Source organism: Crotalus tigris, unplaced genomic scaffold, assembly GCF_016545835.1.
Source record: "Crotalus tigris isolate CLP2741 ecotype Arizona unplaced genomic scaffold, ASM1654583v1 scf7180000019525.322107, whole genome shotgun sequence".
NCBI classification, from domain to species: Eukaryota; Metazoa; Chordata; class Lepidosauria; order Squamata; family Viperidae; genus Crotalus; species Crotalus tigris.
This window is the reverse complement of record NW_024097580.1, coordinates 22290-42345: the sequence shown is the minus strand read 5'-3', so window position 1 is coordinate 42345 and position 20056 is coordinate 22290. Positions and strand designations below refer to the sequence as shown.

Genomic DNA, 20056 nt, shown 5'->3' with positions numbered 1-20056 from the left:
CTGTCCACCGCAACGAGGAAGAGTTGTTCCTGGAAAGGCCCTGCATAATCAATGTGGATCCTGGACCAGGGGGCATGTGTGGTTTCCCATCAGTGGACAAAGGCATGGGGCATCTCTGGTCTAGATTGCTGGCAAATATGGCAGCTGTGTACCTGAGCCTCAATATATTTGTCCAGCCCAGTCCACCAAAGGTAGCTTCACGTGAGTGCCTTCATCCAGACTATTCCTGGATGTCCCTCATGCAGAGACTCCAAGACTCTAGTTCTCAGTGAGTTCAGAACTACCACCCAACTACCCCACAATATGCACCCCCTGTGGGCTGACAGTTCATCCTACCTCCTGCTGAAACTCTGAAAATTAGACCTGGGACTATTTTCTGGCCATCCTGTGAACATCCAGTTCAGCACATGGCTCAGCATTATGTCTGAAGCTGTCTCTGCAGCCACATCCCCTCATTAAGGAGAGACTCAGGAAGGTCCTGAATAGCCAGGATGTGCATGGCTGGAGCAGGGTCAGGCTCTGTGGCAGGGGTTGTCTACTAAAGCTGTCTGTGTGGCCCATTTCTCTACCTGATTTATGAATCAAACTATAATCATACACTGACAGGAAAATTGACCACCTCAACATCCTAGGGGATATGATCTGGGGTGTTTGCTTGTTTGTTGTGAACAACCCAGGAGTGGCTTATGGTCTGTGAAGACTGTGAAGGGCCTACCATATAGATAGTCATGAAACTTCTTGATCCTTGCCACTATGGTCAAAGCCTCTTTATCTATTTGAGCATAATTACGCTCTGCAGAAGACAAGGTCCTCGAGTAATAGGCTATTGGAATTTGCCTTCCGTCAGCCATTAAATGACTCAACACAGCCCCAGCCCCATATGGTGATGCATCACAAGGGATGTTGACAAGCAGATTTTCGTTAAAATGCATCCAAACTGAATTTGAAGACAGCAGTGATTTGACTGCTGAGAAGCTCCTCGTCCACTTCTGCTGTGCATGTTTGTCCAAGAGCCGGTGTAACGGCTCTGCAACTGTGGCCTTGTGAGGTAGGAAGGCATGATAAAAATTGAGCAGTCCAAGAAATGCTTGGAGCTCCCCCTTTGATTTTGGACTGGGGGCCTGAATTGCTTTGAGCTTGGATTCAGCAGGATGAATGCCTTGGGCATCTAGACGGAAACCGAGGAACTAAGTTGAAGCCACCCAATCTTACCTTTCTCCCACTTCAGCTTCTGCCCTGCTTTGCAGAAGCACTGAAGGATGGCCTTGAGCCATTCTGCCAATTTTTTGACTGATTCCCCAACTGTGAGGACATCATTGAAATATAGACACACACCTGTAATACTCTTGAGCGTGCGCTCCATCACTCCCTGGAAGAAGCCTGGGGCAACACTGACCCTGAATTATAAGTGCTTAACCTTGAAAGCATACTCTGTGAGTAACTATGGTTTGAGCTTCTGCTGTGGCATCATCCACCAGCAGTTTCTGATAGGCTTGAGCCAAATCTAACTTGACAAAGATGCGACCTCCCTGTAGTGATACCAAAATGTGGCTGACTATGGGCACTGGATATGTGTGTTGTTGGAATGGCCTATTGATAGTGCACTTGTAGTCTGCACATATTCGCACCTCTCCATTGGCCTTAAGTGGTGTAAGTATGGGGGTTTCCCATTCACTTCTATCAACTGGCTGCAAGTTGCCTTGCTGCACCAGCTTGTCCAGCTCTGCATTGATCTTCTGCTTGAGGGCGAAGGGCACTCTACACGGTTTGATCTGTATTGGATTATGGCAGGATCACACTGAAGAGCTATGGGAGGACCCTTATATTTTCCTAAGTGAGGGCTAAAAACGTCAGCAAACTCCTGGCAAACTGCCACTAAGTCCACTGCTTGTGTGCTGTTTATTCCAGTTACATGGATTCCCAATGCATCAAACCAATCAAGCCCAATGAGGCTTGTGTGGTTGCCCTCAAATACTACAACTTCCAGGGGGCCCTCACATCCATTGAAGTGCACCCTGAGTGTAGCTTCCCCCTTGACTGTTACTCAGGACTTTTGGAAATTGGTTAACATGAGATTCGATGGCATGAGCTTAACTCTTTTGCCACTTCAACTGCAAATGTGTTTGAAAGTCCCCTGGGAAATGCTCCAACACTGGAAATTTTTAAGAAGAGGCTGGACAGCCATTTGTCTGAAATATTATAGGGTTTCCTGCCTGAGCAGGGGACTAGATCACGGCTTTTCAACCAGTGGTACAGGTAACACCTGTGGTACATTGGCACCTGGCAGGTGGTATGCAACCATCCTAGAAAGGTGGTAGTGAGGGAAGGGAATGAACTGAAGCAGTAGCAGCACTGCACAAGCCTGAGTGAGAGATGACTGGAGCTGTCAGGGCTCAGCGGAAGTGCCAGGATCAGTGCCAGGCTACAGCTGGAGCTCAGTGCTAATCCTTGTGCTTCTTCTGAGCCCTTAAGAAGCACCAATCAGCTGGAAAGCAGCACTGATCCTGGCACTTCTGCTGAGCCCAGAAGAAGCACCAATCAGCTGAAATGTTGCAGCATCTCCAGGATCTTGTGATTTACATTCAAATGCTTGGCAACTGATTCATACTTATGACGGTCATAGTATCCCAGGTGATGAAAACCTGCTACAACCACCCAGCAGACAGGGGGAATAAAAACCAAACACTCCACTGCATCCCCATCCCTCAACAGAAATGCTTACAACAATGAAAACTTCGGACAGGAGAAAGAGCACGGCCGGGTGGGCAGGCAAGTGTCTTGCTCGGCTATAGCTTGGAGGGCACTTTTTTCAGTGCCATTGTAACTTCAAACAGTTACTAAGTGAAGTGTTGTAAGTCTAGGACTACCTGTACTTTATCATTTTTTTCCTTTTTTTCTTTTTTTGGGTGATCAAGTTTTTGACACCTTGCTAGGCAACTGGTGGTACTCAGATGTTGCCATATCCTAAAAGTGGTACAATGGGTGAAAAGGTTGAAAAACCCTGATTTATATGACTAACATTGAAAAAATCATGATTGATAAGAATGGATTGAATATAAAGGGGAAATTATGCTTAAACAAAAACTATGAAAATAGGATGCATGGTGAATTAATGAGATGATTTCTATAAGAATAATATAAGCTGATGATACATTATCATTATCTGAACAAACATGAAAAAACATTTATATTTAATTATTTATACATTGAAAATATTAAGAATTATACCTGTTTAAGGTTGAAAAAGGAGAATACAATTGGGAGAAAGAAGATCAAAGACATATATTATTAATGAATATAGTAATTATGGAATTATTAAAATTATTATAGACTCTTTTAATTACCATTGTCTTTTGTTCAAATATATAAACCAAGACAACACATTGTACAACAGGCACTGGAGATTGTTATTGTAAAAAACCAATAAAATATTTTTTAAAAACCCAATTCATAGGTCTTCCCTGTTTAAATGAAAAGCTCATTTGTGTTTAATGCCCACTTCTTGTTATACATTCTAGTTGGATATGAATTAAGAAGACCAATAAAGATAAATATATAATTCACATCCAACCTATATATTTAGTCAGAATTGTCTATAACATAACTAAAATATCTCAACAAATCAATTTGTCCTATTATTTATTTATTTACACATTTTATGGTCCCCAATTATAATTGACCTCCAGAAGGAAAAAGAGTTTCAAATTATCCAAGCCCTAGGGGACAGGGCATCATAGAAGGCCAGTCTAACACCACATTGCTATGTGGCTTCAATGTACAAGTGAATAAGTTCCCCAAAATACATTATATATGATGTCACACAAACAGCTTTGTTAAAACTTTCTTTTTGTGAGCTGATGTTTATTGTTCAGTTCAGGTCTCATCACAATGATAAAACACTTGGGAAGAAAGATACACACTAATAAGCCACCACTGGAGGAGATCATGGAGAAGATCTCCACAGCCAATGTATATTTTCCCTTTGTGCTCAGATAGGTTGGAATAAAGCACAGCCAAACACTGCAGAAGACCAACATGCTGAAGGTGATGAATTTGGCTTCGTTGAAGCTGTCAGGTAAATTCCTAGCTAGAAAAGCAGCAGAGAAACTAACCAGAGCAAGAAAACCCATAAAACCCAAAACACAGTAGAACATGACCGAGTCTTCATGACACTCCAGGATAAGTTCTTCAGGTATTGAATGCACATCAAAATCTGGATATGGTGGTAAGGCTATCATCCATACAGCACAAACACATATTTGAACAAGGGAGCAGGACAGTAGAATGAAACTAACCATTCTTCCTCCCACCCATTTCCTCAATTTGGAACCAGGTTTGGTGGCCATGAATGCTAGAACCACAACAAAGGTTTTGGCCAATATACAAGAAACCGCCAGAGAAAAGATGAGGCCAAAAGCTGGTTGTCGAAGGAGACACACAATTGTATTGGGTCTCCCAACAAACAGAAAGACACAAAGGAAAGAAAGGAGAAGAGAAACTAGGAGTATATAAGTGAGATTCTGATTGTTGGCTTTGACAATGGGAGTGTCTTTATGTTTCAGAAAAATTGCTATTACCAAAGTTGTCATTAAAGAAAAGCAAAGAGAAAGAACAGTCAGACTGATTCCCAAGGGTTCTTCATAGGACAAAAAGGTGATCCGCTTTGGAAGGCATATATTTTTGTCAGGATTTGGATATTGGTCTTCTGGACATGGAGAGCAATCATCTGTGTCTGAAAAAGAATGCATGTGGATTGATATAGGGAATTATAGTGTTGTGCCATCTTGGCTTAGTCCCATTATATTTGAAAATTTCCTACCCTTCTCCTTTGATATTTTCCCTTCTGGACATAGGCGGCAATCATAGCAGCAAAACCACTCCTCTTCTTTCTTGGCCTTGCTGTATCCTGTCTCACAAGGATCATTACACAAAGATAGAGGTAATGCCTATCAATGAATGAAGAAGAATATTTTAAGATACAGAAAGGAAGTACTTGGAGAGATAATGTTAGTGTGCAACCAGTAGATTAAAAATAAAGTAGTGTGATAACATAATTTTTGATGTAATTGGTCTGAAATAATAATGAATTAAATATCTACAATTATTGGTATTTATGGCCTTCTATGCCCACTGTCCAAAAACAATTATTGTGCTGAGTAAAAATGGTCTTCTCAACTTCTCAATTTTGAAGCCGGCTAACTTATGAAATCTAGTACACTAGCTTGCAGTTTTTATGTCAAAACTATGTTGTATCAAAATTTGTATAAAAATTTTCAAAAAAAAAATAACTATGAAAATCATTGTCCATATTTAACCTGGGGCCAAAATAAAGAGTACAATGTTCAATAGCAATTGCTAAAAAAGTAAAAAAAAATACTGATATTTTTCCTTCCCCATGACATTTGTATCTACTGTAGGTTAGTCAGAAATGATGCTTTGAGACTTTCATCAATATGGATATTTAAATGAAGGCAGACCAATCTAGATTCAAAAAGCTAACCTGATTAAAGCCTACTGGCCACGTGGTGGAATCCACAGAAATATTGAAGAACTTGTCTGCTGGAGCTGTGGGATCTATTATTCCAACTTTGACCCTCACAAAGGATTGGTTTGGGAATGTGATCCAGTTGATAATATCAAATCCACCAATGAGTTCTCCATTTTTGTCAAAGGAGATCTTTTCACCAACACTGTTGTTGAATCTGACACTTCTCAGAAAAGAATGAACCTGAAATATATTGATACTCAGAAAGGAAAAGAGAGAGAATAGGACTGAGGCAGGGAGACATAATTCATATATTCAAAACATTCATATGAATGTTTCTTTAAACAAAGAAAAAAACATTTTTTTAAAAAAATTTAGTTGTAGGCCAGTATAAAACAAATGACATAACAATCATTCTAACACAAAGGAAGCTTACTGAAATAAAATTAACATAGAATTGCAAAACAAACAAACAAACAAAACCTTTGTAGTTTAATTGTAAAAGTTACTTAAGCTAGAGGACTTGTAATAAATATATAATAAATACTAAAAAGTTTAAAACTACCATATAATTGTGCTCATTTCACACAATAGCAAGGTTATACTTAAAATCCTACAAGCTAGGCTTCAGCGGTATGTGAACCAAGAACCACAAGAAGTACAAATTATTTTTTGAAAAGGCAGAGGAAATAGTGAACAAATTGCCAACATTTGCTGGATTACTTCTGTTTCATTGACTATGCTAAAGCCTTTGATTGTGTGGATCACAACAAACTGTGACAAGTTATTAAAAGAGCTGGGAGTATCAGACCAACTGAGAAACCTCTAATTTGGGTTCAATAAGCAACAGTTATTACTGGGGCTACCGGTTCCAGTTTTCAACACTGGCGGATAAGCGGAGAGACCGCTCTCCCCACTGTCTGGTTTTTCTCCTTTGGAAGACCCTGGAAAGGGTCGAAAGTTACCCTGGAGGGGCGACCACAGTTGGAGAGGACTCTTGCTGGATTGCAGAGGGTGGCAGCCTCTCCGTTTGATCTGGGGTAACTCCTCAGGACCAACAAGGAAAAGAGCGGCCATTAACTTGCCGTCACTTAATCGAACCAGCCAAAAGCCCAAAGCACTAACTAAGCATGAAGAAGCAACTAGAGGAGTGGGTGAGACCCTGTTTTTCCTTTTCTCTTTCCCAACTGCTTTCCTGTAAAACTCTTGAAACACCCTTTTCCCCCAGGTTAATTCCACGGCTTTTGCTTACTCCGGGAAAATAAAGCCAAGAAACAAAAAAAGGAACAATAAGATTAAACAACCACATACCTGGACTTGTAATATCTGGATACCTGGGCTCCCCAAAAGTTCTGTACTTCTACAAAAACGTACTGTTTTACTCTTTTTTTTAACTTGGGGGAAAAAAGAGGGAATCTTCTTTTTTTCCCCTTTTTTAAACTCAACAAAAGTCCTATTTTGTATGTTACTGGGGACATCTTGTGGTGAAATGTGGCAGAGCAAGTGGAATAATTTTTTTCTGACTGGGAAACCTCTGAGACTAAAATTTGTCCTTGACAGCAATCAAAAGATAAGAACTTGAAACAGCTGGGTGGTGAAAATATCTCTTTACAGTGGAAGTGGAAGTTATTGATTTTTATTAAAAATAGCCATTACAGAAATGGAGGAACACCACCCACAGCTTAATGTTAAACTTATACTTGAAAAAATTCTAGAGGCTACTGAGCTAATGAATTCTAGAATGAAAGACTTATGTGCAGTGCTTTTTTTGTTTAAAAAAAAGGTGCCAGAACTCACACATGTTATACCACCCGCCTTGCCTACCCTACAAGGTTCAATCTAAAAAAGGTGCTGGAATTCCACTCTGGGTGTTCTATGACAAAAAAAGCCCTGCTTATGTGCCACTTCAAAGCCATAAAACGCAGCTTTAACCCCATTAGAGGAATCCATACTTCAAAAAGCAACAGAAGAAGGAACTAATAACAAAGAGGATTTTAAAAAATTCCAGCAACAATCTTCTCAGAACTTTGACACCCAAACATTGACCTCACTTAAAGACTTTACAACTACAACAGCAACAGAAATTGAAGAAAGCAATGCTAAGGTGGAACCTTACGACAACACATTGAGATTCTAGACAATCTAGATGATCCAAAAACAATTACAACATCGAACATGACTGTTCATCTAATTCAGCTGAAACCAGAAGAAGACCAGCCTGAATATATGATAATATATTAACTCAGATATGAAGATTTAAACCATTTGGCAAACAATTCAATAACTGTGAAGGGACCGGCTTCCTTGATAGGCTGATGATTGGATGGTCTCCCCTGTTTCAAATGATAAATGCAGGGAAGAAGGGAGAGCCACTTGATGATCTAAAAGCTTTTTTATGGAAGCCGGCTTGGAATAAAAGGAAAGCCAGACTTAGATTTAAAAAATGGTTTTCTTTGTGTGATACCTAATGGAAATTTTATGTAATAAGCCAAGGAGAATTATTGGATTTAATAATTAGGTTTATATTTATAAGGGAAATAAATTAGTTACTTAAGTAATTGTTTTGAATTATAAATAGAAGATGGATTTAGAGGATAAAGGTCATTTTATAAGCGATGATATTAAAATGGGAATTAGAATATGATTGTGAAATAAATTAAGAATTTATTGGAACAAATAATAAGTGTATTTTAGACATGATATTATTTTGTATGAATTAAGGGAACCGGGGGCTATCCAAAATTTGTATATTATTGGACAGTAAGCCAACTGGAACATTGTAATTGATACCAGACAAAAGTTAAAAACAGGATCTGGAGATATATAATCTAAAAGTTGTTTATAAATGTTTTAAATGATTGAGTTATAACTAGCAATCTACTAATTTGAATTTGGTATAATAACTAAGGAAACAGAGAGGAAATTTCTGATGATGTAAACTGATATATGTATGGATAAGCGTGTTATTGTACTATGTATTACCCAACCACCATGTTGCTTCCTTAAATACCCAAAGGTTTGTAAAAATGGAAAATCAATAAAACTTGTTTAAAAAAAAAACTGTGACAAGTTCTTAAAAGAGCTGGGAGTATCAAACCAACTGAGAAGCCTCTATGCAGGTTCAATAAGCAACAATTATAACTGGACATGGAACAAATGATTGGTTCAAAATAGGGAAAGGAGTACCACAAGGCTGTATATTTCACCCTGTCATTTAAATTATAGGCAAAGTAAATGATGAAAAACTCCAGGCTGGATAAATCACAAGCTGGAATTAAGATATCCAGGAAAAATATTAACAACCTCAGATAAGCAGACAATATACTTTTATGGCAGAAAGTGAAGAGGAAATAAAGAACCTCTTGATGAAGGTAAAACGGGAGAGTGCAAACATTAGCTTGAAACTCAGCATGAAAAAACTAAGATCATGGCATCTGTTCCCATCACTCCTGGCAAACAGAAGGAGAAGAAATGGAAGCAGTGACAGATTTATTTTCTTGGGCTACAAAATCACTGCAGATAGTGGCTTCAGCTATAAAATTAAGAGAAGCTTACTCCTTGGGAGGAACCTATGGCAAACCTACACAGTGTATTAAAAAGCAGAGACATCACCTTGCTGTCAAAAGTCTGTATAGTCAAAGCTATGGTTTTCCCAGTAGTAATGTACAACTGTGAGAGTTGGACCATAAGGAAAGCTGAGCACCAAAGAATTGATGCTTTTGATTTGTGGTGCTGGAGAAGAGTCTTGAGAGCTCCTTGGAGTACAAGTAGACTAAATCAATCATTCCTAAAGGAAATAAACACTGACTGCTTTCGAGGACAGATATTGGAGCTGAAGCTCAAATATTTTGGCCACCTAATGTGAAAAGAGGACTCGTTGGAAAAGATCCTGATGTTGGGAAGGAAGAAAAGCAAAAGGATAAGTCAAAAGGACAGCAGAGGATGAGATGGTTAGATAGTGTCTTCAGCACAATGAACATTAATTTGGGCAAATTCTGTGAGACAGTGGACAATAGGGGGGCCTTGGGTGTTGTGGTCCATGAGGTCGCAAAGACTCAGACACAACTTAATGATTAAACAACAACAATATGTAGAATATATAGGGATATAATAGTTGAATACTCTTCTTACTTATAAAGAGCCTTATATATGTAGCTATGCTAAAATTTGATTTCAGTTACAGTATAGTTGAAATCAAACAGACTAGAGGCAAGGAACTAACAATTTAAAACAAAATCTAACTTTATGTATATACAGACAGACACAAAACCCTTTCCAGTTACAATATGTTTTATCTAGATGTTGTGTTATGTATTTGGCTATATTATCTTATGTTCAAAACAGAGAGAAAAATGGCCATAAGGCATACTAAGTTATGGTAACCTAGATGGGATTCAGGATCACTTCACTTGGAGGAGTGATATGCATTCAATCTTAGTTCACATACAGAACTGGGCTACAATATATGATAACTCCATTCCTGGACAGCTAGCAAGAGACAGAGGTAGTCAGGGTCCTTCTCCCACAGCTAATGTGTTGTGAATGGGGAAATATCTGCATTTGTAATGATCATATGAATGGTCTTGAAGGACAGAAGGGAGAGCAACTATCAAGGTAACATTCAAATAAGTACTTGAACCTTGATTAAGAAATATTAGTTGAGAAAACATTTCAGAGAAACCTTAGTGTATCAAACAAACAGAATATGGTAGAGAGCTAAGCACATTCAGACTTGCAAGGTTCAGTTACTACAGCTCTTGAAATAAAATTAATCCTGACCTACATGGTGATGGTTTCCCAGTCTGATCTACTTTTGCGGGCTGAAAATGTCTTGGAGGTCTCTCTATATGAGACAATACAGAAATATTTAAGTACAGGTGGTCCTCATTCAATGGCTGCTTGTTCAGCAATCATTTGAAATTGGTTGGTGCAAAACATATGGTACTGATGACTCCCTTGAAGTTCCAGCTGTCACAACACCCTTGTGGTCATGTGATCACAATATTGGAACTTGGTAAGTGGATTTCTGACTGTTGCAGTATCCCAAAATTACATGATTGGGATTTGAAATCTTCCTTGCTCGGTTTCCACAAGCAAAGTCAATGGGGAAACTGGAAGGAAGTTGGAGGTTGGAATCACATGAAGTGCTTCAAAACCTGTGCAGTCCCCACTTAACAATGATAATTGGAAACTGTCACTATTGCTTTTGTAAGCTGCATGGTCAAATGACAGTATACTTTATAACGGCATCACTTAGCAATGGAAATTCTGGCCCTGATTACCATAGTTCGGTAAGGATGATCTGTGAAATGTTCAGTATAATACATTATTTTTAGAATGTAAAATCTAAACTTAATTAAAAATCTATTTTGGCAAACTATATTTTACCTATGAAACAAAGTCTCAGTAGAACAGGGGTGTCAAACTGCTGGCCTGTGGGCTGGTTGCATCATATCAAAGCCATACCCACCCCAGCTCTGGCAATGGGGAAAAAAAAGTCACAATACATCACAACACATCACATGACATGGCGAGTTAGGCAATGAGAAATAATGGCCAAAGGGCAATGCCCTTTCTTTTACTGAATGTATTCAAAGAGAGACAGAATCAACATCTGCTGAGATGCTAGAATTTGAAATTTTGCACTAACCAAGGGCTTAAATACCCATTTTTAAACCTATGATTCTTTCATCACTTGGAGTATATATGTCTCACAAAAAGTAGGCTCAAAATTAAACCCTATCTTGGTCCTCTTTTTTTTAAGCACTCCTTAAAAACACCTTTATGCCCTTTCCTGCTATTCCTAGAACTCTATTCCAGGAAGCATATAAGGCTTTCCTCATTCTTCTCCATTCATTTGCTCCCAAACTAAGCACGTTTTGTTGTTAATTTCTGGTGTAGAAATACAGATGACTTTCTAATGGCCTGTGAAGTCTGGGAAACCGATGCCTGATGGAAAAGGAACATCTGAATCCTGTTTTGAGTAATCATGTCACAATATAATTATCAGTCCTTCCTCTTCCACACATGGAATGACTAATAAAGGAATGACTGTACTTTCAACAATCATAGAATTGATTGTGATTAAAAGCAACTATTCCAAAGAAAGCATCTAGAACAGGGGTGTAAAACTGCTGGCCTGTGGGCTGGTTGTGTCACGCAGAAGCCATGCACATTCCAGCTCCAGCAATGGGGAAAAAGTTGCGATACATTGTGACACGTCACGTGACGTGGCGAGTTTGACACTCCTGATCTGGAAGAAAAAACAACTACTGCACATCATGTGAATGGAATAGATCACCTCATTCTATTTATTAATAGACTGCATTTATGGCAGAGAGATGGAATTGTAGTAAGGAGGTGAATTCTCAGGAGGGAGGGGATATATTTTTGACAAGTAAAAGACAATTCAGTTTGAATATTATGTGTGAGAGAAAGAGGATGAAAACACTCCTTCCTGAATAGTTCACAGATTATACTATGGATACATATATAAAAGTACTCAGTTTGGCAAGATTTTGTCCATAGGTATGAAACAAGAAAGAAATCAGTTTCGGAGACTCACCAAATCCCATTCTAAATTTTGCAGGCAGTTAATTTCATGGACAGTAGTACATTCTAAGAGATTGTCAATCCCCCAAGAAATTGTTGCTCACTAGTATCTATGGACAGATCTTGCAATTGAAGATATGGTGGTTTCTGTACTACTCTGCTTACAGACTTACCTGCCACAACCCTTGATTATGAAACTGTTTCCTCCCTTCTTTAACAAATGTTTTTCCCCTAGATTTGGATGAATACAGAGATTGCAAAGCATGTGCCACAGCATAGACTGCATTGTAAATATTGTAACTCTGAGCACTCATTACTGTTTCAAACACAGATGTGGGAAGGGTCTCAAGCCTCTCCTGTCCAGTACATTTCTTCCCAGTTTTTGAGTTTGCAAAGAAACAATCAAATGCCTGTTCCCAAAAATCTTTCCGAAAATGGTCATTCTGGTTGTTGTTTGGATTCAAGTTTTGAAGAAATTCCTGGAAGTCTTGGACCTCCTTTGTCTGAACTGCAAAGGATAAAGCACCATGGAGAAAATGGATATCCCAAAATTTATGAACGGCAATTGAAGTGTAATCTGTCTGAGCTGTTATAAGCCAAATCTTATTCTTCTTTGGTATATCCTCCACTTCTGAAAACTGGAGGGAAGTTCTCAGAACTGACAAGGACTGAGTTTCACCATATAAGAGAATCACATTGGCTGTGCTCTTCATGAGAACACGGTATATATATAGTCCTTCATCCACGGTATCAGTAAAATCACTGTAATTAGATTCTATTGGGAATTCTACTATGAATTCAATGCAAATGCCCTTCTCAGAAAATTTGGGGAGCATCTCCTGAAGGAATTTCTCTCCTTTCTCATCCTTTACTACAAGAATTCCAATCCAGATCCAACTAAAATACAGCAATAACTGCAGGAGGCCTTTATGTTGGTGGGATTCATTCGGAAACATTTGTTGGAAGAAAACTGCTTGAGTCTCTTTATCCATGACTGGAGCGGAGCCATATATCAACTAAGAAAGATAAACATATGCAGTTGCAAAGGTCTGTGTGAGATTATGGTCTATGTGCATTTTTGGGTATCTTTGATATTATATTGTGAAACACTATGCAACTGGTTGTATTTATTAGGAAATATCCACCAAGATGTCACTCTTGAGGTATCAGTAAATACATTTTTGTCAAAATAGTTTCATTATGAATATTTGAATCTTAGTTCAGTGTCTGGAATTTGGATATATTTTGCTGTGTCAAATAGGCCCACCATCTGTTCAGAGTGATGATTACTCATGCTGTTATGCTAATCTTATCAAACAAAAGTAATATCTAGGAATCTGACCAAAATCTCACTCTTCAAGAATCAGTAAATACCATTTCCTAGAAGTAGTCTCATTGTGGATATATCAAATCTGAACCTTGGATTAATTTCTAGAATTGAGAAATGTTTTGCTATGTCACATATCCCCACTGTCTATTCAAACTTACTCATTACTCAGGCAGCTCTACTGATCCTATGAAACGAAAAATACTATCTAGGAATCAGAACAGTTTTCCATTTCTCAGAGGCAATCATATAGATACCTATGGGGATATGGCAGAATAATAGTGTATGTCTTCTTACCTGAGGAATTTTGTAGATGCAGAGCACAGTTGCCATGTGAAGAGAGATGTCCGGTGCCCCAATGACTGCAGCCAAGGTATTTGGGACACCACACTTGTAGTTAGGGATGAATTTTTCCTGAGTGTAAAGTAGAATCATTGAGGTGAAGTAAGTCCAGCTTGGACTAAAATTGCTGTTAAAAATGTGGAAGCCCAGTGTGATGTTGGGTAGGATCTGAGGATTTTCATTAATCTTTTTTATAGTAAATGCTAATGCAAGAATATGCTGGTAATTCTGAAAAAATATTCTGTAAAACATTTTTTTTAAAAAAAAAATACATTGAGAAAGATCTGCTTCACATTATGGCACTTGCAATCCTTCAGTACAACATATTTTGTGGAATGTGTGAAATAATTCTTATTTTTGTGTTCTTATATGTGAGAATGGCCCACTATCAAACAACAGATTTTAAGAATGGCTTATATGCAGAAGGAAATTGCTACATTTTGGCACAGAAATATCAAATGAGAAAACTGATCATGGGAAATATGTGCTTCCCCTTTCTTAATGATAGTTGTTTAGATATGATTTGTTATAAATGGAGATTTGATCTCCATTTCAACATTACCTGGAGATTGAAGCAACATATAACTTCACATAAAATAAACCTAGGCATCCTATTTTAGATGTTTCTTTCTGGAACTTTTGTCCTTAGAGGAAACATTTCAAGCATCAGCTAACATACCAGCAAGGTTCAGAGCTTGACAATAAATTAATGGTGTACTTACATAAGTCCATCGTGAAATCCCTGAGAAGGATCTTGAATAAAATTAATAGGACTAGAAGGTGCAAACAAGACAGAAATAATACCAGCAATATTAATGTCTCCAAGCTGATGATAGGTGTGCCGAATAGGAAGAGGCTGATGAATGTCACATTGAAGGCCAGGATCCTTGCACACCACTTCAGGCAATACAATTAACAGTAACTCCATGAATACTAACATCTTCTGTGAATGTCTTCTTTCTGGGTGCAAATGCCTCTCTCTGCCACACATTATTTGAAGTGAATCAGACTGACCGTTCTTTTTGAGATGTTCTTCAGACACAAATTGTGAGTGCAACATAATATCAAATCAACTCACAAAGCTTTGGGGTTCCCAGCCATAAGCTGGAATATCATGGGAACAATAAATACCATAATTCAGTGCTCCTTCCTCCTGTTTTCATGGAGTCCCATAGGATTTGGAAGAGACAAACTGGCTAATTTCTTCATGATAATAAGACAGTCACATATGTGAACATCTTCAAAACATGTGAGGGCCTCCAGAGGCAGGGATGCATGACCAATAAGACAAAACTAAAATCATTAGATCCATAAATCAAAATAGAGATGTAAATATATGTATGTGTAAAGGCATTATTCTATTCTATTCTATTCTATTCTATTCTATTCTATTCTATTCTATTCTATTCTATTCCATTCTATTCTATTCTATTCTATTCTATTCTAATCTATTCTTCTTTTATTCCATTCTATGTTCCATTCCATTCAATTCCATTACATTCTTCCATTGCACTTAAATAACATTATTCCTATTCTCTACCATCCATTACATTACCATTACTTTCATATATTCTTCCAGAAATTTGGATGTTTATTGCAATTCTTGGTTGTCCTGTAGTTGAATTATAATATTCAAGATTGACATATGATGCTGTAGGATGCTAATTTATGAAGACTGCATTGGGAAACCAACTAATGACAATGTAATAAGCATATAGCAGAGTGAAAATTGGTTTACTAGCAATAGAGCAGAGAAAAAAACAGTTTAGATGAGAACTCATATTGTAGAGTTAGTTTAAAAATTGAAGAATATAAGAGTCAGAATAGAGTTTTGTTTAATTATTTTAGAAACTGGAATAGGGAATCAGTTCTCCACTAATAACCACAGAGCCTATATTGGAGTCTCTTCATAGAAGGTTCTAAGTCTTGGAAGTACTCAAGTTACAACTATAAGTGAGCTTAGAATCACTGTTATAACTCAGGACAGTCATTACTTAAGTCACATAATGACTGGGTTCAATTTTCATTAGGCATTAGACATCAGTAGACATTAAGGGTAGGTGGTGGTCATTAAGCAAATCCATTGTCTGAAATGGGAATTTTTTGCTGGAAACTGTAGGTCTCTGGTAAAGAAAACATCATAAATGATACTTGCATGATTGTGAGATGCTGCAAACATTCATAAATGTGGGTCAATTGCTGAGCATTCACAGAAGGGATGGGTCGGCTATCAGAACTTAAGTAGCCTTGAAAATGTTCAATGTAACTTTGAACTGTCACTAAGAACCTGTATCTTGAGAACTACCTACTGGTATAGTTGCAGGAGCCAGTGATCAGTGAAGGAAGCAGTTTTTGCCACAATCTTTCAATCAAATACCACTTTCAGATTTGTGAAAACAGCACACAGAATACCTTCAGGAAGGTTTAAATACTTTCCAGAGAGCTGGTGCAGAGTGTTGCATTGATCCACAATAGAACAACCTGGTGATAATAATAATAATAATAACAACAACAACAACAACAGCAGCAGCAGCAGCAGCAGCAGCAGCAGCAGCAGCAGCAACTTGATAGGTAGACAAAATGCCAAATCCAGTCTGAACATCTGGCTGACTGTGCGATGATCCATAATAATAATAATAATAATAATTATATATGGATCATCGCACAGTCAGCCAGAGGTTCAGACTGGATTTGGCATGTTGTCTACCTATCGAGTCCTTACCCAGGACCTGGGATAGGCAGATGTGGATGTTTGATGGTATTACAGATATCGTCGCAGGATGGAAGCAGTTCCTAATAAGGCCGCCTTTTGCAATTGACTAATAGCGAATTTGTCAATGCCAATGGTGTTCAAGTGGTGCTCCAGTTGTTTTGGGATTGCACCCAAGGAGCCTATTACTATTGGTACTACCCTTGCTTGCTTTTGCCACAGTCTTTCTATTTCTATTTGTAGGTCTTTGTATTTTGTTATCTTCTCCAGTTCTTTCTCTTCTATTCTGCTGTCTCCAGGCACTGCCACGTCCACTATCCAGACTTTTTTGTCTTTCTTATCGACAATTGTTAAGTCTGGGGTGTTATGTTGCAGGTGCTTGTCTGTTTGAATTCTGAAGTCCCAGAGCACTTTAATTTTATCATTTTCTATGACTTTCTCTATTTTATGATCCCACCAGTTTTTGCTTACAGGCAAATGATATTTTTTGCAGATCTTCCAATGCACCATTGTTGCTACTTTGTCATGCCGCTGCTTGTAATCATTCTGTGCAATCTTCTTGCAACAGCTTACCAAGTGGTCCACTGTTTCTTCAGCTTCTTTGCATAGGCGGCACTTACTGTCTGTTGCTGTCTTCTCAATTTTGACTTTGTATGCATTTGTCCTTAAGGCTTGGTCTTGTGCAGCCAGAATTAGTCCCTCGGTCTCTTTCTTCAATTTTCCTGCTCTTAGCCATTGCCAGGTTTTATTATTATGTGCTTTCCCAGCTATTTTTTCATGTATTGGCCATGTAGTGCTTTGTCTTCCCATGCCTCTATTCTGTTCTTCATTTGGTCTTTCTTGTAGGCCAGTTTGGTCTCTCCAGTAGTTAGTAAGCCTTCCTGATATACTAATTTCAGTGCATCTTCATCATTGTTCTTCAGATATTCTTCCAAAGCCATTTTTTCTTCTTCAACCATCTGATGTACTTGTAGCATTCCACGCCCACCTATTTGCCTTGGTAGATAAAGTCTGTCAATGTCACTGCGTGGATGAAGGCATGATTCATTGTCATTATTTTTCTGGTCTGCCTATCCATTGCTTTTAGTTCTGCTTGAGTCCAGTCCACTATTCCAGCTGTGTACCTAATGACTGGATTGCCCAGGTGTTGATTGCCTTTATGGTATTTCCTCCATTGAGTTTGGACTTTAAGATCTTCTTCACTCTCTTGATGTATTCACCTCTAATCTTTTTCTTGACTTCAGTGTGCTTGATGTTATCAGCTTGAAGGATACCCAAGTATTTGTAGTAATCTTCCTCATCCAGACTCTTAATGTTATTTTTGTGGGGCATCTTGATTCCTTCAGTTTTCACTACTTTTCCTTGTTTGATAGTAAGTGTGGCACATTTGTCCAAGCCAAACTCCATTACAATATCTTGGCTATATATACGGACAGTGTTGAGCAGCGATTCTATTTCAGATGATGTTTTTCCATACAGCTTCAGATCATCCATATAAAGGAGGTGGGATAGTCTGGCAGATGTTTTTGATGTTTGATAGCCATGTCCTGAGTTATTCAGTATTGTTGACAGAGGAAACAGTGCAATAACAAATAGTAATGGTGATAATGAATCTCCTTGAAATATCCCTCTCTTGATATTAACCTCTCCCAGCTTCTCACCATTGATCTGCAACTGTGTCTTCCATTGTGCCATCGATCTTTGCACAAATTTTTCTGATGTTTCTACTGACTCCTGTTATTTCTAGGCACTTGATTATCCAATCATGTGGCAGAGAGTCAAATGCCTTTTTGTAGTCAATCCATGCCACATTCAGGTTGGTCTTCCTTCTCTTGCAGTTTTCCAAGATCATTTTGTCTATTAGGAGTTGATCTTTTGTTCCTCTGCTATTGGGGCGGTTTCCTTTCTGCTCAGGTGGAAAGAGATTGTTTTCAACTAGATGCTGTTGTACTGCATCAGCTACCACACCAGTTAGTAATTTGAAAGTTGTTGGTAAGCAGGTAATTGGCCTGTAGTTACCTGGTGTTGCCCCTTTTGCTGGATTTTTCATTATTAGGTAAGTTTTCCCAGTTGTTAGCCACTTTTCAATTTCTCCACCTTGTAGTATATTGTTGAACTGCTTGGCAATGAGTGGGTGTATAACAGTTAGATGTTTCAACCAAAACCCATGCAGTTCATCTTCACCTGGTGCTGACCAATTTTTGATTTTCTTTGCTCTTTTTTCTACCATTTTTGTTGTTATTACTAGTTCTTTCATTTCAACTTCTGTTTTATTTGCATCCACCTCTTTTAACCAAGCCGCATCCTTGTTGTATTTCTTTGGGTTATCCCATATCTGCTTCCAGAACTGCACTGTTTCTTCCTTGTCAGGTACTGACTGATTCCTTGCAGTTTCTCCATTGATGGATTGGTAGAAACGTTTCTGATTGGATTGAAATTGGAGGTTCTGCCTATAGTTTGCAATTCGAGCTTCATATCTACTGATTTTCCTGGCTATAGCTGTTATTTGTTGCTTTATTATTTCCAGTGCTTCCTTGATCTTCCTTGTTTCTAAGTGGTATTTCTTGATTAGGTATTCTTTGGTCTTCTTGTTCTTCAGCTTCTTTTCTTTCATCTGTTCTAGCTTGCTTGCATGTGATCTTAACTTGCTGATCTTATTTTCTAGTCTAACTTTCCATTTTTGTGGTGCACTGTTTGTTTGTTTTTCTTCTTTGTTGATTTTGCATCCCAGGTATTCAGTTATAGCTGCAGCTGTGCTGTACATTAGTTGGTTTGTTTCTTGCAGTGAATTGGTGCTTATACTTGCTATTGCAGTATTTGCATCTTTTAATGCTTGTGCTAGCTGTTTCTCTGAAACAAGCTTCAATGCAGGCAGCCTTATTCTGCTGTTTTTGTGCTGTTCTAGATGCTCAGTTATTCTTTGTTTCAATTCTTTTATTTCTTTAGTTACAGGATTTTGTTCTTCAGTCAGTACTTGACAAGGAATAAAGGATGTGGCTTGGTTAAAAGAGGTGGAGGCAAATAAAACAGAAGTTGAAATGAAAGAACTAGTGATAACAACAAAAATGGTAGAAAAAAGAGCAAAGAAAATCAAAAATTGGTCAGCACCGGGTGAAGATGAACTGCATGGGTTTTGGTTGAAACATCTAACTGTTATACACCCACTCATTGCCAAACAGTTCAACAATATACTACAAGGAGGGGAAATTGAAAAGTGGCTAACAACTGGGAAAATCTACCTAATAATGAAAATTCCAGCAAAAGGGGCAACACCAGGTAACTACAGGCCAATTACCTGCTTGCCAACAACTTTCAAATTACTAACTGGTGTAGTAGTTGATGCAGTGCAACAGCATCTAGTTGAAAACAATCTCTTTCCACCTGAGCAGAAAGGAAACCGCCCCAATAGCAGAGGAACAAAAGATCAACTCCTAATAGACAAAATGATCTTGGAAAACTGCAAGAGAAGGAAGACCAACCTGAATGTGGCATGGATTGACTACAAAAAGGCATTTGACTCTCTGCCACATGATTGGATAATAAAGTGCCTAGAAATAACAGGAGTCAGTAGAAACATCAGAAAATTTGTGCAAAGATCGATGGCACAATGGAAGACACAGTTGCAGATCAATGGTGAGAG

At 38.3% G+C, this 20056-nt stretch overlaps 1 protein-coding gene across 1 annotated transcript; it reads right to left on the bottom strand.

The window, feature by feature from the left end:
- Positions 1-1412: 1412 nt before the first annotated feature.
- On the bottom strand, positions 1413-14634 carry LOC120316927 (vomeronasal type-2 receptor 26-like). The gene is made up of 7 exons (XM_039363091.1): positions 14429-14634; positions 13662-13947; positions 12211-13053; positions 5501-5728; positions 4820-4946; positions 3841-4732; positions 1413-1758 (listed from the first exon to the last, which is right to left on the bottom strand). Exons 1-7 carry the CDS (start codon positions 14632-14634, stop codon positions 1413-1415), a joined length of 2928 nt encoding a protein of 975 aa, XP_039219025.1.
- Between the last annotated feature and the right edge of the window lie 5422 nt (positions 14635-20056).

What these genes read in the sequence shown, in the direction of transcription:
- LOC120316927 (XM_039363091.1), bottom strand. Translation starts at nt 14,634, where the DNA reads ATGGAGTTACTGTTAATTGTATTGCCTGAAGTGGTGTGCAAGGATCCT. An exon ending in ATAATCAAGGGTTGTGGCAG is followed by an intron (nt 5,729 to 12,210) that starts GTAAGTCTGTAA and finishes AATATATTTCAG; the next exon opens with GTTCATTCTTTTCTGAGAAG. An exon ending in GAAAATATCAAAGGAGAAGG is followed by an intron (nt 4,733 to 4,819) that starts GTAGGAAATTTT and finishes ATTCTTTTTCAG; the next exon opens with ACACAGATGATTGCTCTCCA.